The 22,185-nt window shown below is 38.7% G+C and overlaps 3 protein-coding genes across 7 annotated transcripts in view; 2 read left to right on the top strand and 1 right to left on the bottom strand.

Moving 5' to 3' along the window:
• Positions 1-691: 691 nt before the first annotated feature.
• The window catches only part of LOC130429511 (natural killer cell receptor 2B4-like), a 59,523-nt gene continuing 38,029 nt past the window's right edge, over positions 692-22,185 (bottom strand). Inside the window, exons 1-7 of one of the 3 annotated variants that reach the window (XM_056758114.1) lie at positions 5,440-5,562; positions 5,141-5,205; positions 2,871-3,191; positions 2,700-2,735; positions 2,249-2,356; positions 2,021-2,134; positions 692-1,649 (exon numbers count right to left, since the gene is read on the bottom strand). In XM_056758114.1, the coding sequence (XP_056614092.1) occupies positions 1,594-1,649; positions 2,021-2,134; positions 2,249-2,356; positions 2,700-2,735; positions 2,871-3,191; positions 5,141-5,189 (684 nt within the window). In that variant the 5' untranslated portion in view covers positions 5,190-5,205; positions 5,440-5,562 and the 3' untranslated portion in view covers positions 692-1,593. Of the gene's footprint in view, positions 1,650-2,020; positions 2,135-2,248; positions 2,357-2,699; positions 2,736-2,870; positions 3,192-5,140; positions 5,563-22,185 lie in introns of those variants that run through there. The other 2 variants (XM_056758113.1, XM_056758111.1) reach the window with 2 other exon arrangements.
• On the top strand, positions 14,259-17,378 carry LOC130429517 (uncharacterized). Its single transcript, XM_056758126.1, has 4 exons — positions 14,259-14,401; positions 16,123-16,443; positions 16,553-16,855; positions 16,943-17,378. Exons 1-4 carry the CDS (start codon positions 14,317-14,319, stop codon positions 17,050-17,052), a joined length of 819 nt encoding a protein of 272 aa, XP_056614104.1. The 5' UTR covers positions 14,259-14,316; the 3' UTR covers positions 17,053-17,378.
• LOC130429521 (uncharacterized) overlaps positions 18,560-22,185 on the top strand; it is a 37,657-nt gene continuing 34,031 nt past the window's right edge. The window contains exons 1-2 of one of the 3 annotated variants that reach the window (XM_056758135.1): positions 18,560-18,643; positions 21,117-21,225. The gene's annotated coding sequence lies outside the window, so the exon portion shown is untranslated. Of the gene's footprint in view, positions 18,644-18,674; positions 21,008-21,116; positions 21,226-22,185 lie in introns of those variants that run through there. The other 2 variants (XM_056758133.1, XM_056758134.1) reach the window with 2 other exon arrangements.

Genomic DNA, 22,185 nt, shown 5'->3' with positions numbered 1-22,185 from the left:
GCTAAACTGAATGGTTACAGTTTTTAAATACATGTGTACGTGTATGTTAATTGTAATTGTTCATGTCAATGGTATTTTCTATATAGAACAATTAAAAGAAAACAAGTTTTACTTTACATACAATACTAACCATATAAAACCCTGAATAAAAGCCATATATTTAAACTCAAAGACAATGAGCAGTTTTAAAAATAACCATGAATCTGGCTTTGATTTCACTCAAATCTGCTAAATGAATTTGAATCATGTGACAAAAAGGATTTAAGAAAAAAATTTGAACACAAAAGAGATGTTTAGAAGAATGTAAAGCAAACAGGGATGCCGTTGTCATTTTTCCTACTATTGTAGTCAATGGTGGTCAACCCAGATCTGTTTGGTTACCGAATATCTTTTGTGTTCAACCAAACAAAGACAGTACACATTTGAACCACTTGAGGGTAATTTCTGACAGAATTTTCATTTCTGGGTGAACTGTCCCTTTAAGTCCTGAACTCCATTAATGAGATTGTACTACAGTATTCTATCAAGTGTCTGTATAGAAGTGAAAAGAGAGTTTAACATCATTATCTTTACTTTATTAATTCACCCACATCAGTAGAATAGTGTGTAGAGATTGTGTAACAGTGTGTATATGGTGTGCACTTCTTTAGCTCTTTTGTGCGTATACAATGTTAGGGATGAGGCTATAGGGTTGAAAAACAGGATGAATTTATTTATGTCTGACCACATTACACAAAATGTACATTCACAAACTTGATTCCTTCATTTTGACTTTTTAACAATATTACACAAGACTTATACTCTGACACACTAACCAGAAACAGTAAAATACATTCACCCCCTCTCACCACACGATGGCACTCTCATCTGAATATGGACTTTAAATAAAAAATAAATAAAAAAGTTTCTATGAAAAAATATATAAAAAATTATTGAAACCATTAACCCATTTAAAGACCAGAGGGGTGCTGATGGTGATCAAACACTATTGCTTGAGATGTTTGTTTATTGTGGGTCTTCACATCATGTTAAGTTTAGTCACATTTTCAAGTAAAAGGTTAAAAAGAAAATGTAAGATCCACTCTGACCCTTCTTTCTCTTTTCTTGTGCCTGGAGGATTCTCTCTGTGAGATCTGGCTCTAATTCTCTACTGAGCTCTGATTCAGATCATTAGGTCATACTTCTAGACTCCCGTCTTTTTCCTCCACTATCTATCTTATCTATCCTTTATCTCAGGTAAATATCTCATACACTTAGACGCATTTAATTGTATAATGTATCAATAAGCGCATTTACTTTATAGCTCAGTGGATAGACCATGGTGCTGTCAATGCCAAGGTAATGGGTTCAATCCTAGGGATTGCACATAGTCAATAATTCAATGCAAGTCTACCAAATGTGTAAATGTAAACCATTTTTCTTGTTCTATAAACCATTACATTTTTTCTCTAAATCTCTTTGGATTAAATCGTCTGTGTAAATCCCTTTGGAGAACAAATAATACTGTAGGTCCACAAGACCTGTAAATATTGTAATATTTAACAATATTAATGATAATGTTTAAAAACACTTCATATTTCAATACCGCTCTCCTTAAGACACTTGTGTTACAGTTTGTGCAACATGTTTACACTGATCCTGCTCCAGTTCTGTGAAGGAATGAGAACAAGAGAGAAACAGAAAACAACAATTAGGTGCCTAAAGGACTACTATATATACAGAAACAGTATTGTGTTTATAGCAATATTAAGAAAGTATGTGTGTTAGTATTAATGCACGCACATATATATATATATACTGTACATAACAGATTGACACAACGTTGTGTAAGACGCAAGTATTCTAGTAAAGCCAGTTGTAGTCAAGCTGACCTCATCCTTCTCCTTCCTTGCTTAGAGCCTGTGTTACAGTCACCATATCTAACATATATGTCACTCTCACTTCACATTGTCAGACTCGTCCCAATTTTCATTTAATAAAATGTTTATGTTTTATTTGAGTGTTTGTGAATAATGTTTACCAGTGTTTTTGTTCTTCATCAGACACTTTGAGGATTCTTCATCTTCACATGTGCTGCTGGAACTGATGCTTCTCATTTCAACAGTCTGAAGTTTTACACTTTCTGATGATTTCACTGGAAATGCAGAACATAAAGTGAACATGTTATATTATGATGTTTTCTAGCAGTGGTTAAATTGTGAAAGATGTTTTTCTTTGTTATATAATGTAAGATGAAGGTGAAACTGACCCTTTCTTTTCTTCATGTAAACACTGATGATGATGATGATGATGATGATCACACACAACACAGACACAACTACAGGTGTTATTACAATGAGCCGCTGGTCAGGAGACTCTACAAGGATGAAGAGAATAAACACGTTAATTCTTTATACCTGCAATGTCTTGTAAAGATATTTTAACATGAATATGATTTGACACACAGGTTTCTCATTGACTCATTATATAACTGATTTATGAGGTAAGTTTGTGTGTAATAAGTGTGATGATGTTCAGACAGTGTGATACAACAGACTAACATTCACATCTGATCACACTGTCTGAGTTTATTCTGACATCACAACAGCTGTCTGTACATGATCTCTTACATGTGAAGTAATAACATCTATAAACTACAACAGACTGTACTACACCACATATATCATCTTATATAACACTAATAATCACACGTGACTCACCTGAAGACTTGATATTGAGTTGAGTGTTGTCTGGATCTTGAGTGGGTTTTGTGATGGGATTCGGGGGAAGAAAAGGCAGAAATTGAAAAATAAGCAATGTTTACTCTATGAGAATATTGTATTTCTTTTAAAAGTACACAGAAGAAAGTTGATTCAATCTCAGATACTCACCATTGACAGTAAGATTGAATGTCTTGTTTGAGACTTTCCAGTTTCTGTTGATGTTCAGTATATAAAGTCCAGAGTGATTAGATTTGACGTCACTGATGATGAGATCTCCAGTCTGATGGTTCATCTTCACTCTGTCTATGAACATCTCATCCTCAGATAACTTGATGCTGTTTGCTTCCCCGTTGATTCTTGCAACAACTGTTTTTTCAGGTCCATAATACCACCAGGTCAGATCATCTCTCTGTCTAATAGTATCAGTGTGTAGAGTAACAGAATGTCCCTCCATCACTGACACTGACTTCACTTCACCACCAAACACACCTGAACAACACAAACACTTTCTATATTACTACACCATATATAAGCGATAAGATATGAGAGAGTTGTCCTGTAGATCAGTGATCAGAGCAGACGCTAGTAACAAAGGTCATGGGTTTGATCCCAGTCATTCCACACACTCTGATACATGTAGTGTAATACAATGTAAGTCACTTTGGATAAAAACGTCTGCCAAATTGTTGTGATAAGCGTGGCTTTAAGAGCACAGCACATGTGCCAGGTTGCACACATATCTGTCCTGAGTCACTCTGGTTGTGAATAATTGCACCTTTGGGAAATATGTAGTGTGGGTCTTTTCTGTTGTGTTTCCAGCTACCCAGAAGGAGTGGGATGTTTATATGAAACTCCATATGTTGGCTGAATGCGGTCAGAGGTGCTGTTCTGGGATCAGCGTCACCTGGGACACAGCCCGGCAGCTGATTGAGCGCACCTGACGCCAATTAGCTGCCGGGCATATAAGCCGCCTTCTCCCAGCACTCGAGGTTCCCAGGACACACAGCACTCTATGCTGTGGCTCACATACCCCTGAGTGAGAGCGAGGATGTCCCCAGCGAGGGGGAAACGGAGGACCCGATTGCCCAAGCACGGAGTGGTGGAGAGCACCCTGGATTATACCCTTTTGTTTATGTTTATTTATGAGTTGTGAATTAAAATCCCCGTTGGTGTTGCTTACACCACCGCCATGTCTGTGTCGTGTCTCTTACCACTGTCACAATAACCCACAAGGTGGTCTTTTTGGGTGGCACGGACAGATTGGTACTACACTGCTGTTTTGTCTTACGTATTTCGTTTATTTTACCTTTACATTTAGCAGATGCTTTTATCCAAAGCAACTTAAAAAGAGTTCAGTGAGCAATAAGCGATGTGTCATACAGGAGCAATAATGCAACATGTGCTAATTCAAAGTAACTAGTTTCAACAAAAGATAGACCAATACCTGTTGAGAGAAAGGGTAAGTGTGCCTAAAGTTTGTGGTGTTCTTTTATATTGGGTTAGGGTTAGGGTTAGTCCCGAGGTTAGGGTTAGCTTTTTATAAGTCCCGAGGTGGCGTTGTTGGTACTTGTTATTCAACTGCCTGTCCGGTCACATATACTGTACATTTGATTATGAGTATTTGTTTCAATCCCTGGGGTCAAACCCATGATGTTGTTAACACCTAATAATGAAGTAAAATTATTGTGCCCTTGAGATGGCACAATAATTTTGAAATGTTCACATTTGAATCTTGAAACTGAACACTGAGTGGATTAAATGACTCTCAGTCCATCACATGTGTGGTGCAGAGTCCACGAGGAGAGCCAAAATACAGCACAACATCAGTATCAGATTTATGTTCTGGTGTCATCATATGTTCTTTACTGTATTTGTGAGCCCTGCTATCACATAAACATTTTAAACTGTTGACGTCACTATTTCATTTATTCAGATATGTTAACATTTTTATTCTAATACTGTGTTTCAGTCTTTTAAAATCATTATTGTTCACCAGCTGAAATTAAATGAACATCTGTTATAAGTGTTCGTGTGAAGACACTCATCATAGTTTAAAGAACAAAACAAGCCACATCTCAACATACAGAAACAGCCAACAGAGACTGAACCTGATAAACCTGTTTAATTTGTGTACTGAAAAGATTATTGTGTCTGTTTAACACGCTCGCTTATAAAAACACCAGTTATAGATTAGGACCTCATTCAGATACAAATGAGTAGTAAACCAAAGATATTCCAAATCATAGCCTGCCCGATGACAAAGAACATGTATTATATTCACAAAACACACGAACGTTTAAAGAAAATGAGACAAACACAAAAGACCTTAAATCTACAAGAAGGCTTTAAATACGATTAAAAACAATTGAAGTGTCATATGAACAGATGTGATCCAACAACTGAAATAGACGTAATAAAGTAATAAAATATACACTTACCATTCACAATGAAAGTCAGATATGAGAGAAAAATCAAACATAATTCCATAGTGAAGACTTGAGGACTGACCCGAATAATATCAAGACAAAAATGTATAAAAATGTAAAAAAAGAAGACAATAAAAATGAAGATTGAAGAAGTGTATTTTGTTCAAGATTGTGCTGTAGATGAAGATCTGTGTTGTACATTTACATTTGTTGCATTAATATTGACGCATTCAACAGATACTTTTATCCAAAGCGACTTACATTTATTTACGCATTCAACAGATACTTTTATCCAAAGCGACTTACATTACCTTCAAGTTATTCATCCTATTATTATGTGTATTCTCCCACGACATTTTACTCTGGTAACGCACTGCTCTACAGCTGTACCACAGGAACATATTAAACATCATCTCCAGATCATCTTCAGCACAATCTCATTACACTAGTGAACAGGCAGCGGAGGGAGTGGAGTTATATTCTAGAAACAGAAACTAGTCTAATGATTGCGAAACCTACTGTAGACGTGACCAATCTCTCATGAGATCAGTGATCCTCTCATAGTCTGACTGCTTATATTATAAATATTTTATGTTTTCAATGTGGTAGAAGAGCAACAGTCTCACGGTAATTCATCACATTGTCACAAACTGTTTACAGACACAAATTTCCCTCTTTTTTGTGTCAGTCTGCACAACTTTCAATCTATTGTATGATAATATGTGTTATCTTTCAGATTTATAAATACACATCAACTTCCATTGACTCCCATAGTAGGAAAAAATACATTGAGAGTCAAAAGTGCCCCAGAACTATTTGCTGTCCTACATTCTTCAAAATATCTTCGGTGTTCAACAGGTATAGACAAATATCTTTAACTCAAATGTCTCCAGTTACAGAAAACCTTCCAGCCTTCTGGAAATGTAAGTGTGTTCGTGTCATGGGGCAGTTGAAGAAAATGTTTTGTTTTAACATTCAAATTTAAAGTTTGAATGTGGCCATGCAAATGTGGACATGTGGACTTCTACAGACCTCAGAGAGCTCAGAGGTCTAAACTATAAAGAGTTATAAAAACACAAAGAGTGATAAAACTCTGTCTGCGGTCACTAGCTCTTTTAAATTATTCATGTTGTTGTGATGTCCTAAACAAACACACACACAAAGACAGCATTTCAAAGAAATCCATTTTAAAGAAGAAAGAGGATGAAATAATCTGATTACAAACACCTGAATCAAAGAATAGTTTTAAGTCACCACAACTGAAGAAGTGTTCAGGTTACATTTCTGTTCAAAGGTCACGTGACATTTCTTCCTCTTTCACATTCTCATCACTCAATATGTTCTTTGTCTCTACCTGTACACACATCACCTGAAGCACTGACGCACATTCTCTCACTACACAAACATGTTCATGCAACTCTGCACACAGTGCATACAGATACTGTAAAGTTACATTGTCAAATGTGATTGAGAATGTGGGACAGCATGCTTTATGTAATCATAAACGTTTTTTACAAAGATGTTTTCTTTTATTTTAGTCTGTTTTTTTCTAGTCTCGTTTTTTTGAATAAGTTTGGTTTTAGGTGGGGTAACATTATTTCTTTGTTTAGGATTGACTCATCAGGGGCAGGACCTTGATTCATCACTACACTTCATGCTCACGACTGCGTAGACTCTGAAGACCACTGAAGATTCCTTCTGCACAGGCCCAGCTCCAGACTCATGATTTTGCATGACATGTCAGCGTCAATCGTCAGACGTTCTACACTCAATTCATCACAATGGAAGGAATTTGCGTCAAGCTGTACATCTTTTTTAACGTCTAGGGTGTGTACACCATCTCCTTCACCATGTAACCCTAAATGGAGCTAACATTATTTTCATATCATATGCATATCTTCATCCATGTGGGGGTAAGACTATGTGAAAGATACGAGTCAAAGGAGCCAATGGAGTGTCCACAATAATATCAAAGTGCACACCATTGATCATTGTTCTCGCTAAAACATTTTTACATACTTTAATTTCCTTTTAGAACATGAGTTCTGTGATTTAGTTTAATAAAACCTCACACGCCTCGCTGTCTTGAAAACAAGAAAACACAACATGAAACAGGAAAAGTGTTTCATAACAGCATACAAACATATCTAGACATTTTGTTTAACTCTTAGATGTTATTTGAGGAGGGCTCTAGACTTTTTGCACTGGTTGCATTGGTGCGCCTGACTTTTTTTCTTAGGTGCACCAGCACAAAAGTTAGATGCATCCAACAATCTGGTCGACATTACAGTTTTTGCCTGTTGCTTGAACATATTTTGCAAAACTTCGCTCATTTTGCCAAAACTCTACCTACAAGTAAACATGACACAACACTGGGAAATATATCATTCACATCTGTGTCAAATTGAAACTCTACTATCAAAACCTAACATTCCTTTGTAAAAATGTAACTCTGATGACAAAATGACACATACTTGCATCATATGCATTCACTTTCAGATCAGGGGGAACACAGTCTACTTTATATAAATCACTGCAGTCTTTGATTTTCACTGTTTATTCAGATGGCATATTTTCAGGAGGCACATTTTCAAACAACCAAAAAAGGATTTTCTACAATTTCTCAATATTGTACATTCCAGTAACATGAATTCAGATAAAGCAACAAAATAAGAATAGAAAAAACACTATACTGTAAACACAGAAAATCATGGCAATTGTGCATACATGGGCTCATGGATCCCGCCGTCTGTTGGGGTCTGGCCACAGGATCTCATCGACATCACAAGCGATGTCTTCTCGCGCTAGGCCCCGGGGAAAATATCCCCTTGCATGTCGAAACCATCCATGGATTACTGTCACCTGAATGTTACCGCAGGCCTGTTCAATTACCTGCAGAAGAGGCATGCGGGCATGTGGTTGGCGGTCATATACACGCCATCTCCAAGCCGAAAAGAATTACTCTATAGGGTTACAAAATGGCGAGTAAGGGGGCAAGTATACCACTTCAAATTGATTGTGGTTGGTGAACCAGGCCTGAACCAGAGCAGCCCGATGTAAACTGACATTATCCCATACCACCACAAACCTGGGCTTATCTGGTCTATTCAGTACAACTATATTATGGAGAGCATCTAGAAATGTGAGTATATGTTGGCTATTGTATGGACCTAGTTTTGCATGATGATGCAGAAGCCCTCGAAGGCTTATGGCGGCACACAACGTGATATTTCCCCCACGCTGCCCCGGGACGTGCACAATTGCCCTTTGGCCAATTACATTACGAGTCCGTCGTCTTGTTTTGCTCAGGTCGAATCCAGCTTCATCAATGAAAATGAATTCATGAGGTTGTGCAGCTGCATCCATGGCCAAGATTCTCTGTAACATAAATACATATTACTGTACTACAGTGCTACACACACAGAACCCTCACCCCATCACACAGGTACCTGTGTAGCTCTCCCAATGGATCCATGTGATGCTGATATGGTAGATATTCAGCTGCTACTGGATTTCTCCAATACTGTATTGTAAATGTAAAGGACAGTTACACTTACCTGTACATATTCAGCTCGAAGTCCTTTGACCCTGACACTGTTCCTCTCAAATGGGACCCTGTAGAGCTGCTTCATGGTGATGTTGTGTTTTCCCAAGATACGTCTGATGGTGGTAATGCTCACATGGTTTATGTTGTTGAACACTTGCCTGTCTGCAAGTATTTTCTGTCGTAGCTGGTGGAGACGGATGGCATTGTCTGCCCTCACTAGGTCCACAACTGCAAGTTCCTGCTGTTGTGTGAACAGGCGTTGGCGTCCTCCCCCAGAAGGTCTTCTAGTCATTCTGGAGAAATACAACCACAAATTGTCATCAGTTTGCTTCTTTTTCTTACAGTACTTTACTGAATATACTGTGTCATCCACTGTACTGAAACATCTCATTATACTGTAAGTAATCATGCACTGGTATGTTTCACAAAAACTACCACTTTGGCTGCAAAAGGAGCACTAGCACCCTGCAATACCCTGTAAACGTGATGTGGTAATGTAATATACTGTAGTACAGTGCTGTAAATACCCTCTGAGTAGAGTAGAAGGTAGAGAGGTGAAGACATACCTGTTTTCTAGTCGGAATGCTCTTATTACAGATGACACTGTGAAGCGGCTTAGATGTGGGTGGACTCTCTGCCCAGCTTCCCTCATAGTCAGGCCATGGTTGATGACATGGTCCACCAAAGTTGATCTTATATCATAGAAATAGGGGTCCGTGCATGGCCTCTTCGACCTTGACCTCGTCCACCTCCTCCTTCTTCTCCTCGTCCTCCTCCTAATCGTCCTCTACCTCTGCCTCTTGCTCTCCCTCCATCCATGCTTGCAAAGTTCTTGAAATGTCTAAACTAAGGGCTTTTTGTAGCTGTCTGATTGGTTTTCAGTTTTGCAAGTAAGTGCCTTCACGTGTGTATTTGAGTGGTTGCAATTACCCGATGTGTTTTGCATTTTAGATGTATGTGTTTTCCAAATGGCACCCTGAGATTTCCTTTTGAATGAAGTGTTTTATGTATGAAATAGAGTGAAGTATGCAGGACCAAGTGTGTTGCATAAAGGAGTAAGTGTGTTGCAGAATTGCAACTACTGTGCAAAGCAGCGCTTTTGATTAAGGTATGGGTACATGTGTTTGAGGTACGGTAACAAAAGCTTCAAGTTGTGTTACTTTAGTCTAAGCATGGGTCAATAGTGTTCAAGCAACGGGCAAAAACTGTAATCAAACCTGTTCAAAATCATTCTGTTTACTTCATAAATGTACTCACACCAGTAAAAGAGTGTTTATGCAAGGTCTATAGTGTCCTTAGGGTGTGTACTTATTTAGAACAATTATTTTATAATCGTGATATGTGCATGCATGTACTTTTCGGCTTAAACAGCTCCATCATATTACAGTATTTAACAGTTAATCCCACACAACATCTTTCTTTTAAAATAACAGATATATATCTGATCTGACTGAACACGTTATAACTCTGAACTCCTTTGAGTTTACTGTATGTGTTATATTACATCTTATCTAAATAGACGTATTGTGTGTCAAAACATCAAATGATATTAAATTTATTTATTAATTTATTAATAATAAAATGCAACCAATCTTTAAAAAATCCCTTCAAAGCACTCACAGGTTTTTGACATGCAACAATTATTTAAGCAAGAGGACAATAACACCTCGTATAGACTGTAGCCTTATGACTATACACAATCTACCACATGATAAATGTACATGTATTAGTATGTTATCTAGCATTTTCTGAAAGGATTAAGCACATTGATCAATAATCATAATTTTAGCATTTTTTGCCAATTGGTTTATTATAAATTTATTTCAATTTTCAATTTTCTTTCAGCTGGTCTGTCTGTTCCTGTCATCTCCAGAGTCTCTTCTCAATGTTCTTCATCATCTTCATCATCATGTTGTTGTGTGTGAGACCGTGGTTCGAGACCGGTGAGTAATTGTTATTGAGCCCCAGCTGTGCGCTCACCGGGCTAGAATCACGTAGGAGATCGGGAGCATATAAGAGAACTAGCGACAGGACAGTCGAAGAGAAAGGACTGGGCCCGAACATGTTTTACTTCTGTGTTTTTGTTGTGCCGGCTGTTATTATTTATATTAAAACTTTGTTTAAATGTTTGCCGGTTCCCGTCTCCTTCCTTCCCTACTTTGAATCTCTCTACAATCTGATTGTCTCCTGGTACAAAGTGTAGCGGGTGGAGAGACAACACATACACAAAAGGTGTTTTATAGCCTGACGCTGATTGCGTAAGGGTGACACGCCACATCCCCCACTAGAACCTTTAGACCTGGGTGGGCGTGGGGGGTTGGGGAATGTGGCTGACTGGGGCAGAGTGTCGACAGACCGTCGGCGTTGCCGTGGGAGGCCCCAGCCCTATGTGCCACGGTGAAGTGAAAGTCCTGGAGCGCCAAGAACCAACGGGTTATGCGGGCGTTTGTGTCCTTCGCCTTCGCCATCCATTGCAAGTGGGCGTGATAGGTAACGAGGGTAAAGCTCCTCCCGAGGAGGTAATATCGGAGCTCCAGGACGGCCCACTTTATGGCTAGGGCCTCCTTCTCCACTGTTGCATACCGAGACTCGGGATCTCACCCTCCCGAGTCTGGGACAACACCGCACCTACTCCCGTATCTGAGGCATTGGTCTGGAGTGTGAAGGGGCAGCTGTAGTCGGGGGCATACAACACTGGGGATGATGTTAGGGCTGTCTTTAATATCTGGAAAGCCCTCTCCGTCACCTGGGTCCAGATGTTAGCTGCCCAAAGGTGTCCCACCATAGGGTGGGCACGGGCCAGCTCCAGGATGGAATCCGTCTTTCCCTTTGGGACAACTAGCAACTGCTTTCCCTACCCCAGCCTCTGACCGACACAGTATAACAGACAATTTTTTATAATGAAATGAGGAATCGGATGTGGCCCTGGTATCCAAACCTCTTTCTCGACAATGCGTACCTGATCCCAGCAGTTTCACAGGCGCTCATCTTCGCGTTGTTCTTTCCCAAAAGATCCCCCCCGGTGATCTGTTGGAAAAGGTCAGAGAAAAGGTTAGGATTGCGACACTCACCCTCTGGTTCATATCCGGTGGCCATCCATGCCTGGCGGGATCTCTGGGTCCTCCGAGGGTGGTGTCTCCGGGGGCGGCCCCCTCCGCCGGTTTGCCGTAATGAATTTGCCAGAAGTTGGTCAAACCCTGGCCAATCCCGACCCAGCAGCACGGGTACGGGTAGATCATCCACAATCCCTACATCCAGAGGCCAGGACCCTTGGATAGTGGCCCCGGTCACGCTACGGTCGGGGAATTTCCGGGTGTCCCCGTGAACGCATTTAATCGGGATTGTGAATTTTCCACCCGCACCAGGAGCCACTACGTGGGACTGGACCAGGGTAATAGCGCAATAGCATTTACCTTGACTATCCACTGGGGAGCTCCGGGTGATGCTTGTTTGTGTATCACACACCCGGCCGTCCAGCCTCGGGGAGCCTCCGGTCCCGGCTCCGTGGGCACAGGTTCATCCATGGGTGAGGGGGCCGCCGGTCTTTTACCTGGTCGGGAGGTGCCCTCCATTGGTCGCCATGCCGGGGTTCCCCTCCGGGGGATCAGCATCGCGGGCTGCAGACGCCTGTGCCAGTTCCACTGCTTGTATCAGTTCTCTCAGTGTGGTAGGGCCCCTCATGCTGACCGTAGTGCGGTACAGGCGCGGTAGTCTATGCTACCTCTGCTCCTAATTCTGTTTGGTAAAGTCACGTTACTTATGGTCATGATATATAGTTAGTTTATAAATCATTGATGCATTTGCTGGAGGAATACGTAAAGGACTTTTATCACCATACTGCTTATCAGAAGTGTAAAATATGTACGTGTAATGACGATTATTATACGTACTTTCCTTTGAGCTAAACTAATTCCTTCACTGACATTGACGTTTTAAATAACTTATTTCATGGATGTGATCTTGACAGATCTGGTGGGTAATCATATTTGGGGAGTTAAACTCATCCTAATCTTAACATGCAGCTAAAATTGCTACAACAAGAAGACTTCCTCTGCAAGTGCTTGTGCCTCCACCGTGGCCACAGGATCGTTGATTGTTTGTCTTACTTCCAGTAATGCCTCCCAAACCTCAGAACCCTGATACCGAATTGCATGAACACTTTGAAGCATACTCTCCCCTCTAGTGTCACCCCATGACCTCATGGTTATGTTCAAGTGATACTTCAAATCACTCCGTCTTTTTGTGCCAACCCTAACCCGTCACACGTGCTGGTGATTTCGCTTGATCAGCTCTTGCTGCACTTACGCCTCGTTTGTGAGTCCGGAACCGGCCGGTGTTGCACCGGAAGTGTTCCTCCATAGCAACAACTCCCGTCAACAAAAAGGTTCCGGACCTGGTCACCCCGTGACATTCACACTTTACTTCTTTTTTGACAAGAAAAAGTTGACATTCACTGTGTTTGATTGCAAATAGCAGCCAGATGCCATGCCTTTGAGACAGCACCTGAGCACAATGGCAGCCCAGAGAAACAGATAGGCAGCAAAACGAAAATATATTTGAATTATAAACTGAGAGCGTCTTTGCATTAACTGATCACATATTTTAAAACTACAATACTCAATTCTTTCTAGAAATGCAATCCGAAGTTGTTGAAAGTGACAATTAAACTTACATTTATACAAAACTTTGCACCTACAGCGTTTTAGCCACCATTTTATTTTTTGGAGCTTGAGCCCTCTCGACCAATCACGTTCTTTGCATGCCGTTATAGAAACGTCAGGTCTATGAGAAGAGGTGTTGGTTGACGAGAATCACCATCGACCTCTGATGACTCAGATACTCAAAAACAAGAATGATCATTTGTAAAAATATTTTTAAGCAAAAACGATCATCTTCATTAAAACATTATCTATGACCTATCGTCTTATCTTTTTTTTATTTGCTTATGTTGCAGCTCATTTTATTTTTGAAAGCTCGAACATTGTAGTATTGACTCCTGATCTTCTGATCCTAAATGACGTAATAATAAACAAGAATTAACAACAATCAATGATGAAGAAACACTAATAAGCAAATGTCATGAATAAATAAACCTCATCTTATACATGATTCAAGTCACATTTGAACAGAATAAACATGCGTGTGGTTTTTATCATGTAGAATAAATGTGACAGAGGTCACAGATGAGTGAGTCAAAGTGAAACTGTTGTGGTCTCATCACACGTGTGGTCTCATCTGTTCAGTTTGTTCCTAAGAGCTCTGTGTTATAATGTGTTTGTGGTTAGTTTGTGTGTTTAGTTTTCTGGTGAAAAGTTTCCACTCATCATCTTTTTAAATGCTCTTATATACATTAATATACTCAAAACTCATCAACATAAGTTTCAAACAGACATAGCATGTAAAATAACCTTTTTAACATTTCTCTTGAAAACCTTAATGACGTGCTTTGCACATTAAATTCCCACTAAGAGTTTATCGTCAAATCCTTACTAAAACTAGAACTCATAAAACTATAATAAAGAAAGTTTGTTCGTTAAAGTTTTTCCGTCTGTCTGACGCAGAGATGAGAAGCGCGTGCGCGTTCACGCGAGTGTCTGTATGTGTGTCAGAAGGAAATCACACAGTTTGTGTCACATCACAAATGACTCTTATTTGTCTTCACACATCTCTGCAGAATATGGTTTGTGTACTTGCTCTTGTGCAGTTGTGTTTGTGGGATTTCAACGGTAAGTGATATTTAACATTCTTTAACTTTTAGTTTGTGTACATTGTGAAAATGTACTTGTTTAAAAGAATGAGGTTTTGAAAACACAGTTGCCAGGTACACATAGAAACCACATTAAGAATGATTTTGTATCTATGGTCATCATTTCGACTAAAATCACAGGTAACTACACGTTTCTTTAAACCTATTTTCGTCAATGTACTTCAATGGTTGAACTCACAGGTTTTGCATTGGGTAGATCATCTTATCTCAGTGTTAACCTGGCAACCTTAAATATTTATAAATAATATTAAATGTATAGGTCTACATATCCCATTGAAGTAGTTATGGAAGAGTTCAATTTGACTGCAAAACAGTTTGTAATCTGACTATTGTAAGGTGGTAAAAATGTGTGAAAAGAAGAACCATCAACCACCCACTGGACCAATGGTGGAGTCCAAGTGTCATGGCGAAGGCATGCGCGCGTTCTGTCTTTCCGGCACTCTAGGTAGTTACAGTTAACATTATTTTAATATTGCTTAATTTATATGACTCCAAAATATAAAAAGGAAACCTTGTTCAATGATATTATTTGTATTTGATAATTTGGGTCAATGCTTGATTATCCCGCTTTACTCTCACGGTCACAAACTCGCCAGTCTTGGTCATTGCCAGAGGTAAGAGACCAGTAACATTAAGGTGGCTGCTCACTGCTAAACACACCTTTTTTGGTCAACCTAGATTATTAACACCTAATCACAAGCAACAATTATTTTCAGCCAGAGGTCATGACCTCTCCACAGAGATAGATAGATCAATCTTACCTTCTCTAATGGCAGCTTTATATAATCATGCCATGGTTTCCCATGTACACTTAACTGGAATATTATTACTGTAATCAGACTATGAGACTTACCCTATTTAGATTGGTCAGACAACCCTTGTGTTGTTCTAAACGGAAATTCACATCAACAGCCTCTAAGATCTAAGTACACTTAAACTAATGCCAAGTTGTCAGTCGGATCTCTAAAATTCTCAGCTGGTGTGTCTTTGCCTGGATCTGATGAGGCCACAAATGGGCATTTGCATGAAGACACAACCTCAACAGTGAGCAGAATATCTTTAAAGCCTCAAACCTATGTTATGATCTGCTCTACTGCTGTGGATATGAGACCATTGTACCAATCGCACTGAGACATTTCAAATGATACCAAATATGCATATGAAGATTCTTTGTTCATATAAGATATGGTACTAGTCCAATCCAGTTCATGGGTGAGCTTTCAATTGCTCTGAGTTCAGTTGGAGAGAGAGGAGAGGGGGACAAGAGAACAGATGTAAAGGTGTGAGTTGGTAATCATGATTCATTGTTGTACGCTGTCTGAGATGGAGATGCAAACCCTGTGGTGAGTTCATTGTGTTGCATGAAGTTCTGTGTTTCCCGGGATATGGTTCCCTTTTGGTGCGGACACCTTGGCACCAGCCTTACACTATATAGCTAATGTCACACATTTTGTGATCAGATGCAAAAAATATTAAGTGATTATACTGAAGATATAATAAAGATTTGTTATTGTGATGTAATAGCAAGACAACATTAAAAATATTGTATTCAGTAGATAAATTGTTTTATATTTAGCATATAATATATTTAATGCTATAGTACACTACAGTACATTTTTGCACCAATATTTCTGATAAAACCTGTAAAACTAAAGTGTTGATTGTGTTTGTGTTGTTCAGGTGTGTTTGGTGATGAAGTGAAGTCAGTGTCAGTGATGGAGGGACATTCTGGTACTCTACACACTGATACACAACTACACACACATGATGTGATACTGTGGAGGTTTGGTGTTCAGAGTCCAGATGAGATTATAGCTAAACTGAACAGAGAAGCCAAAACAAAACCATCAATTATTGAGAGATTGAAGAATCATGTAGAGATAGATGATCAGACTGGATCTCTCATCATCACAAACATCACAACTCAACACACTGGACTTTATAAACTAGAGATGATTGGAAATACTGTTCAATACAAACACTTCAGTGTTACTGTCTATGGTGAGATGAGAAATATTGTAATCACTCTTTCAAATATAATGATAGTATTATCATTTAAATATATTTATTTAGTTTGTTTTCAATTGAATTGATTCTTTGTGTTTTCCAGCTCGTCTGTCTGTTCCTGTCATCATCAGAGTCTCTTCTCAGTGTTCTTCATCATCGTCATCATCATGTTGTTGTGTGTTGTGTTCAGTGATGAATGTGTCACATGATGTGAGTGTCTCCTGGTACAAAGGAAAGAGTTTATTGTCCAGCATCAGTGTGTCTGATCTCAACATCAGACTCTCTCTACCTCTGGAGGTGGAATATCAGGATACAAACACATACAGATGTGTGGTCAACAATCCCATCACAAACCTCACACAACATCTACACATCACTCAACTCTGTCACACATGTTCTGGTTCAGGTGAGTCACATGTTTGTTTATTTGCTTTTTAATTTTACCTTTTGTTGTATTTCAGTTAAAAGTCTCTTTTCTCTTACTGTCCTTCAGCTGGTGTCCACAGTTGTAGTTTTACTGAAACTGTGATCCGATTGGTCCTCTCTGCTGTAGTGGGTGTGGCTACTGTTGCTGTTCTCATATATGACATCAGATGTAAATAAGAATGTCAATCAATGATGATCACAGATATTATAAATATAAGAATGATATTGAGATATTTCTTCAACACTGTTTTAAATGGTTGTCTTTGTTAGAAGTTTTTCAGATGTCTGTGTTCATAGTTATTTTAGCCTCATGATTTCAATTGTCCTTATAAAAGGAAAAATAAGAGTTTAAAGTAACAACATGAAGTATAGCGTGTGAGGAAATAAATGTGGTGTTGTAGGAGTCAAAGTGTAACTGCTGTGGTGAAGAGGATCAACTGCTCGTCTGTTTTTGTGTGTGGTTTCTGAGCATGCTGTGTTCTAGTAAAAGATTTCTTCACTTCCTCTCGTATCTCTTTATTTCTTCTACTCATTTACCTCCTTTACTGATCAAATTAAACAGTGAATCCAACAATACTGACGTTTCAGAAGTGTCACACATCAAAGGTTAAAACATTTCTCATCATCTGTCGTGATTGTCAAGGTGAGAACCCAGTTTACTAGACGAATATACTTTTATTAATAGAATAAAACACCCACGATGGGGAAACGAACTAAGACAGTCAAACTACAAAAACAAAGACGTTCTACAAAGGAGACAGCCAGGATAATATAAATTACTCACATATGAACTAAGACACAACTAGACAAACAATAAACATACAAGGGTGAGGTAGTCCAGGGGCCTGTACCATGAAGTCGGTTTAGAGAGTAATTTTCGCTGCATGGCTAACCTGCACCTGAGCAGTTTATAATCTAGATTAGAGAGATCACAACAAAAGTGAACCAATCATGGGTGAGCAAATTTACATATAAGTGTCTATATGAGTACATACATTGTCCTCTTTAACTCTGTCATAGTTTCACTTCATCATGTGCTTCATCCTCATAAATAAAGGTCAACTAAATGATAATTAATATAAGGCATGATATTATCATTCACTGTAGGGGCACACGCACACATTATACACATCATATTGTGGTTTCAAATGTAAAATCAAACATCCTGCAGTTTCTTCACTTACACATGGCGAAAGAATGTCGTGATGAAGAGTTCCTGTCAGTAAAATGATCTTTATTTAATATCTAAGAGTGTTACGTTTGGATTATTTGTTTAGTTTGTAATTATTTATTTTATTTCAAAGTTCACGATTTGTCAATATATTTTTTAAATAACAAAATGTTTCTCACTCCTGACACATATCATTTTTTATATTGTATTTTCATTGGTATTAAAAAATTAAAAAAAGAAACAAAATTAATTTAAAAAGACGCTCTTAAAGGGGTAATGTAGCCTATCCCTCGTTCAGTACATTTCTCCAAACTTTTACAAATTGTAATTTGTTAAAGTCTCCTGATGTTAAATGCAATTTTCAATAAAGAGTGTATAAAAAAATAGTTCCGGTATGGTTTGTATGGTTCCGGTTGTGTCAAACTCCTTTTTTTATAAACTGCCGTAAATTATTTCGGCAGGAAGTAGACGCACTTTCGCGCATGCGCGGAACAACTCGTGTTTCCGGCCGGGACCCACAGTCCCACATGGTTAGCTCGCCTTTATGTAAGTTCCGCTTTGAAGGTTTCTAGCTCCTGGTTAGAATGGAGACCAAAGGTAAATATTGTTTATTTATCGTATACTTTTATTTGTGTTGGATATTATGGGTTTCTTTTCGATGCGTTATGTTTGCTGATTTCCCTTATTATTCATTCATTGGTTTGTTATGTTAAGCACGTGGATCTTCACGCTTCAAACGATCTTGATTGCAATGAAAATGGATTTGCAAATAAACGCGTGTGAACCATCAGTCGAAGAGTCCAGTTTTCATTTGAGTAAGAGAGTTACAAAGAGGTCACTATAGATTAAAAACATAATACTATCAAAACTCGCAACTCTCATGTTCAAGTATTGATTCATAACACGTACTTTACAGTATTCCAATGCATTAAAAACAGAAATAAAATATTTAAGTATTCATTTAAAAGAAGTTGTTTAATTTGTTATTACAGGTGTCGGCCTGTGTAATGGTGATTGAACACATGTAAACACAAACAGTGTGATTGTTATTTCGGCCGTTTAGTCGTGACTACAGTAGAAATGATTTCTGTAAAATATGGTATGATACAGAATGACAGCTTTAGGACATGTTTTATTAGCTGACTCGTCACCTGATGCAGTTTCATCGTCTCGCCACTAGAGGTCACAATAGCACAACACACGACTGCATTTAAATTATACACGTACTTATGTGGATTGCCAGATATAAATGTTATTAATAGTAAATGCTCAATTCAGTCGATTTGAATTTAATTAATTTAAAATGCTGCAATAGCTGTAAAGCACCTCTGTCCTCTCGGATTCCTGTAAGAAACATAATGTCAAATTGTATTAAAGTGCTTGGAACAAAATACGTTTTTGGTTGGAGGAGCAATGTACATGGCGAAGAAATCCAAGTTAGCTGTGTAAAGACGTTTACCTTTCGTTTACGTTTATGCATTTGGCAGACGCTTTTATCCAAAGCGACTTACATTGCTTGATCCTATACATTTTACATAGGTATTTGCAATCCCCTGGGTTCGAACCCACAACCTTGCGTTGAAAGATGAGCCCAACATTACTTAATATGGACATGCTTAACGCCTCAAGTTGATCTGCATACACCGGAAGTTAAAGAAGAGTATAGAGAAGTTGTCATCAGCCTTCTCTGAATATGTAATGACGCAATATCCCCAGTTTATACAGATGGATCAAAAGAACTTGAGTGTCGGACGACTGTTGCGAGGACAAGATGAGGAACAAGGGATGTGGTCAATGTCAAGTGGAGGAAACGCGTATGAACAAGAATTAGTGGAATGATAGAAGAAATGAAGGATGGAGACCAAGAAATAGTTTTTGAGAGTCTGATAAGATGGTGAAGGGAGATAAATAGTAGAGTTTATGATTTTATAAGGGAGACTGGATTAAAAGATCGCATTTAGGTTAGAACTCTCCACACCCCCGAGCAGTAGGTGGCGGTAATGCAACTAATACGTTTGATGTCGGCCGCCGATAAAACCAAGAAGAAGAAGAACGTCATCACTGAAGCCCTCGTGGAGGAATCATGTCTTGGTTATTCATGCTGAGCTCTTTCTTTATCTCGTATTGAAGCGCAAAACACACAGTACATCCAAATTGACTTCATGATTCCGAGCGATTTAACTGATCTGGGTAAGAGTGCATAAAGTCAATTTTATGTTTGAGGATTTTTGTGTGTTCATTGTATTCCGTGAGTCGCGATTCACAGCACCTCATGTTTAACACACTTGACTTTTATTCGAGTACGACGATTGGGTTTCATCCGTTTTCTGGTTTAAAATCAATGATTGTTATATCTGATCATGGCTGTCAGACTCTTTTAGTGAGTTTGATGTGTTTAATGGATGTAAAATAGAGCTCGTGTTTGAATGAGGAAGCACGTGAGCCTGGAGTTTGACAATCACGAGTGTTAAATCCAAACGTGGTCAATAATTTGAGATCTTATTCATAATTAACACGTTAGTGTTTAACATTACTGCAGAGGTTTCCTGAGTGTTCCTATTTTACTACCATTTAATCCTGTACTCTGTGCTGCTGTGTGTTTGTTTTAGAGCTGTTTCAGGATCAGTCATTGAGTCGTGTTAGCAAATCAGAAGCTAGAGAAAATGTCAGCCAATCAGAACTCGGGAAGTGCTTGCGTCATATATTGGAAGGCAGAAGTTAAAGTGAGAGGTTTCACCAGATGTACGATTGAAACTGAAGCCGGGTTTTCTGCGCAAGTGCAATGGCTTCTTGAAATCACATTATCTTAAATAACGTATAACACATGGAGCACGCGGGTGAAGTAAATAACGTCATAACGCACGATAATATAAATAACAAGTCAGACTGGGCTGCAGGTGAATATTATTGAGAACGGCTGGTGTACGTCATGAAAGTAGGGGCTTCAGAATGGCTCTCACGGTATTATGATGTCATAGTTCTGTAACCTTGTTTCTACGACTGCTCAATAAATCGTTAATACATTTTAGAATGCGATTAAGTGATTTTCTGTGTTTTTTCCCCATCAAAGTTCTTCACATTAAATGCTGCTGCATCTGTAAACCAGAGGACGCTGTTGCCTAGAAACTCCAAAATGCAGAAGAATCCCTATGAGGATCTATCTCTTGCTGTTTTTTAAGGTATTTTCATATTTATGTAAATGTAAATTTACTCAACAGCACAATTTTAATGAGCACGACTCAAAGGGAGTTATATTTTTTGCACGTTAAAAACAGTCTCTGCAAAACCCATGATACAATATTAAAGCCACCGGAATCTGTAAAAAAAAACCTGTGTCCTCTCCCCAGCACTATTATGACATGTAACATGCAAAGTTGAAACTAACACTAAAGTAGTGTAGAAATGAACACCAACCTAGGTACTTTCTAAATAAGTAAAAGTGACCTATTAGTCAGATATGGTGACCCAAACCCCGAAATGTGTCCTCTGCTTTTAACCCATCCAGTGAGTAGTGAACACACGCACACCCTCCTAGTATTTCTAGCTAAGAATCTTTGAATGGGTTTATTGTAGCGTAATATCTTCAAATCTTTTCTGTTTGAATGTTTAATGGTGTTTTTTTTTTTTTATTACGTTAATTACATTTCTTTAAAGTTGATTGAAGCCAAGAGTATTATTATGTCTTATTTTATTGCCATCTTGTTTGATAACCTTGATGTTCAGGTGTTGTAAATCTTTCAAATAAAAAAGTTCATGAGAATCGTGAGAGAATCCGGATCTTTATTTTAAGCAAGAAAACCGGGATTTTCATTGTATAAAGAATGGTGCAGCTCTACCGCTGGCCCTGAAGATCTAACCGGCAACCTTCTAGTCACGAGTCCGACTCTCTAACCATTAGGCCACGACTGCCCCAAAATAACTCATTGGTATCACTTTATAGAGAGGTTCAATTTATTTAATTTTAAAAACGTCTATCTTGTAGCTCAATGGTCAGAGCAAGCACTAGCAACGTCAAAGTCATGAGATCGACCAATGGATTGCACTTGCTCAGATACTTATGTTTAGAATAATGCAATGAGAGTCCCTTTGGATAAAAGCATGAATGTAAATGTCTCGGCTAACATGCGAAATATGTTTTT

Source organism: Triplophysa dalaica, chromosome 10 (assembly GCF_015846415.1).
Source record: "Triplophysa dalaica isolate WHDGS20190420 chromosome 10, ASM1584641v1, whole genome shotgun sequence".
NCBI lineage: Eukaryota > Metazoa > Chordata > Actinopteri > Cypriniformes > Nemacheilidae > Triplophysa > Triplophysa dalaica.
This window is presented reverse-complemented; position numbering and strand designations above follow the sequence as displayed.

What these genes read in the sequence shown, in the direction of transcription:
- LOC130429517 (XM_056758126.1), top strand. Translation starts at nt 14,317, where the DNA reads ATGACTCTTATTTGTCTTCACACATCTCTGCAGAATATGGTTTGTGTA. An exon ending in GTGTTTGTGGGATTTCAACG is followed by an intron (nt 14,402 to 16,122) that starts GTAAGTGATATT and finishes TGTGTTGTTCAG; the next exon opens with GTGTGTTTGGTGATGAAGTG. An exon ending in CTTCAGTGTTACTGTCTATG is followed by an intron (nt 16,444 to 16,552) that starts GTGAGATGAGAA and finishes TGTGTTTTCCAG; the next exon opens with CTCGTCTGTCTGTTCCTGTC.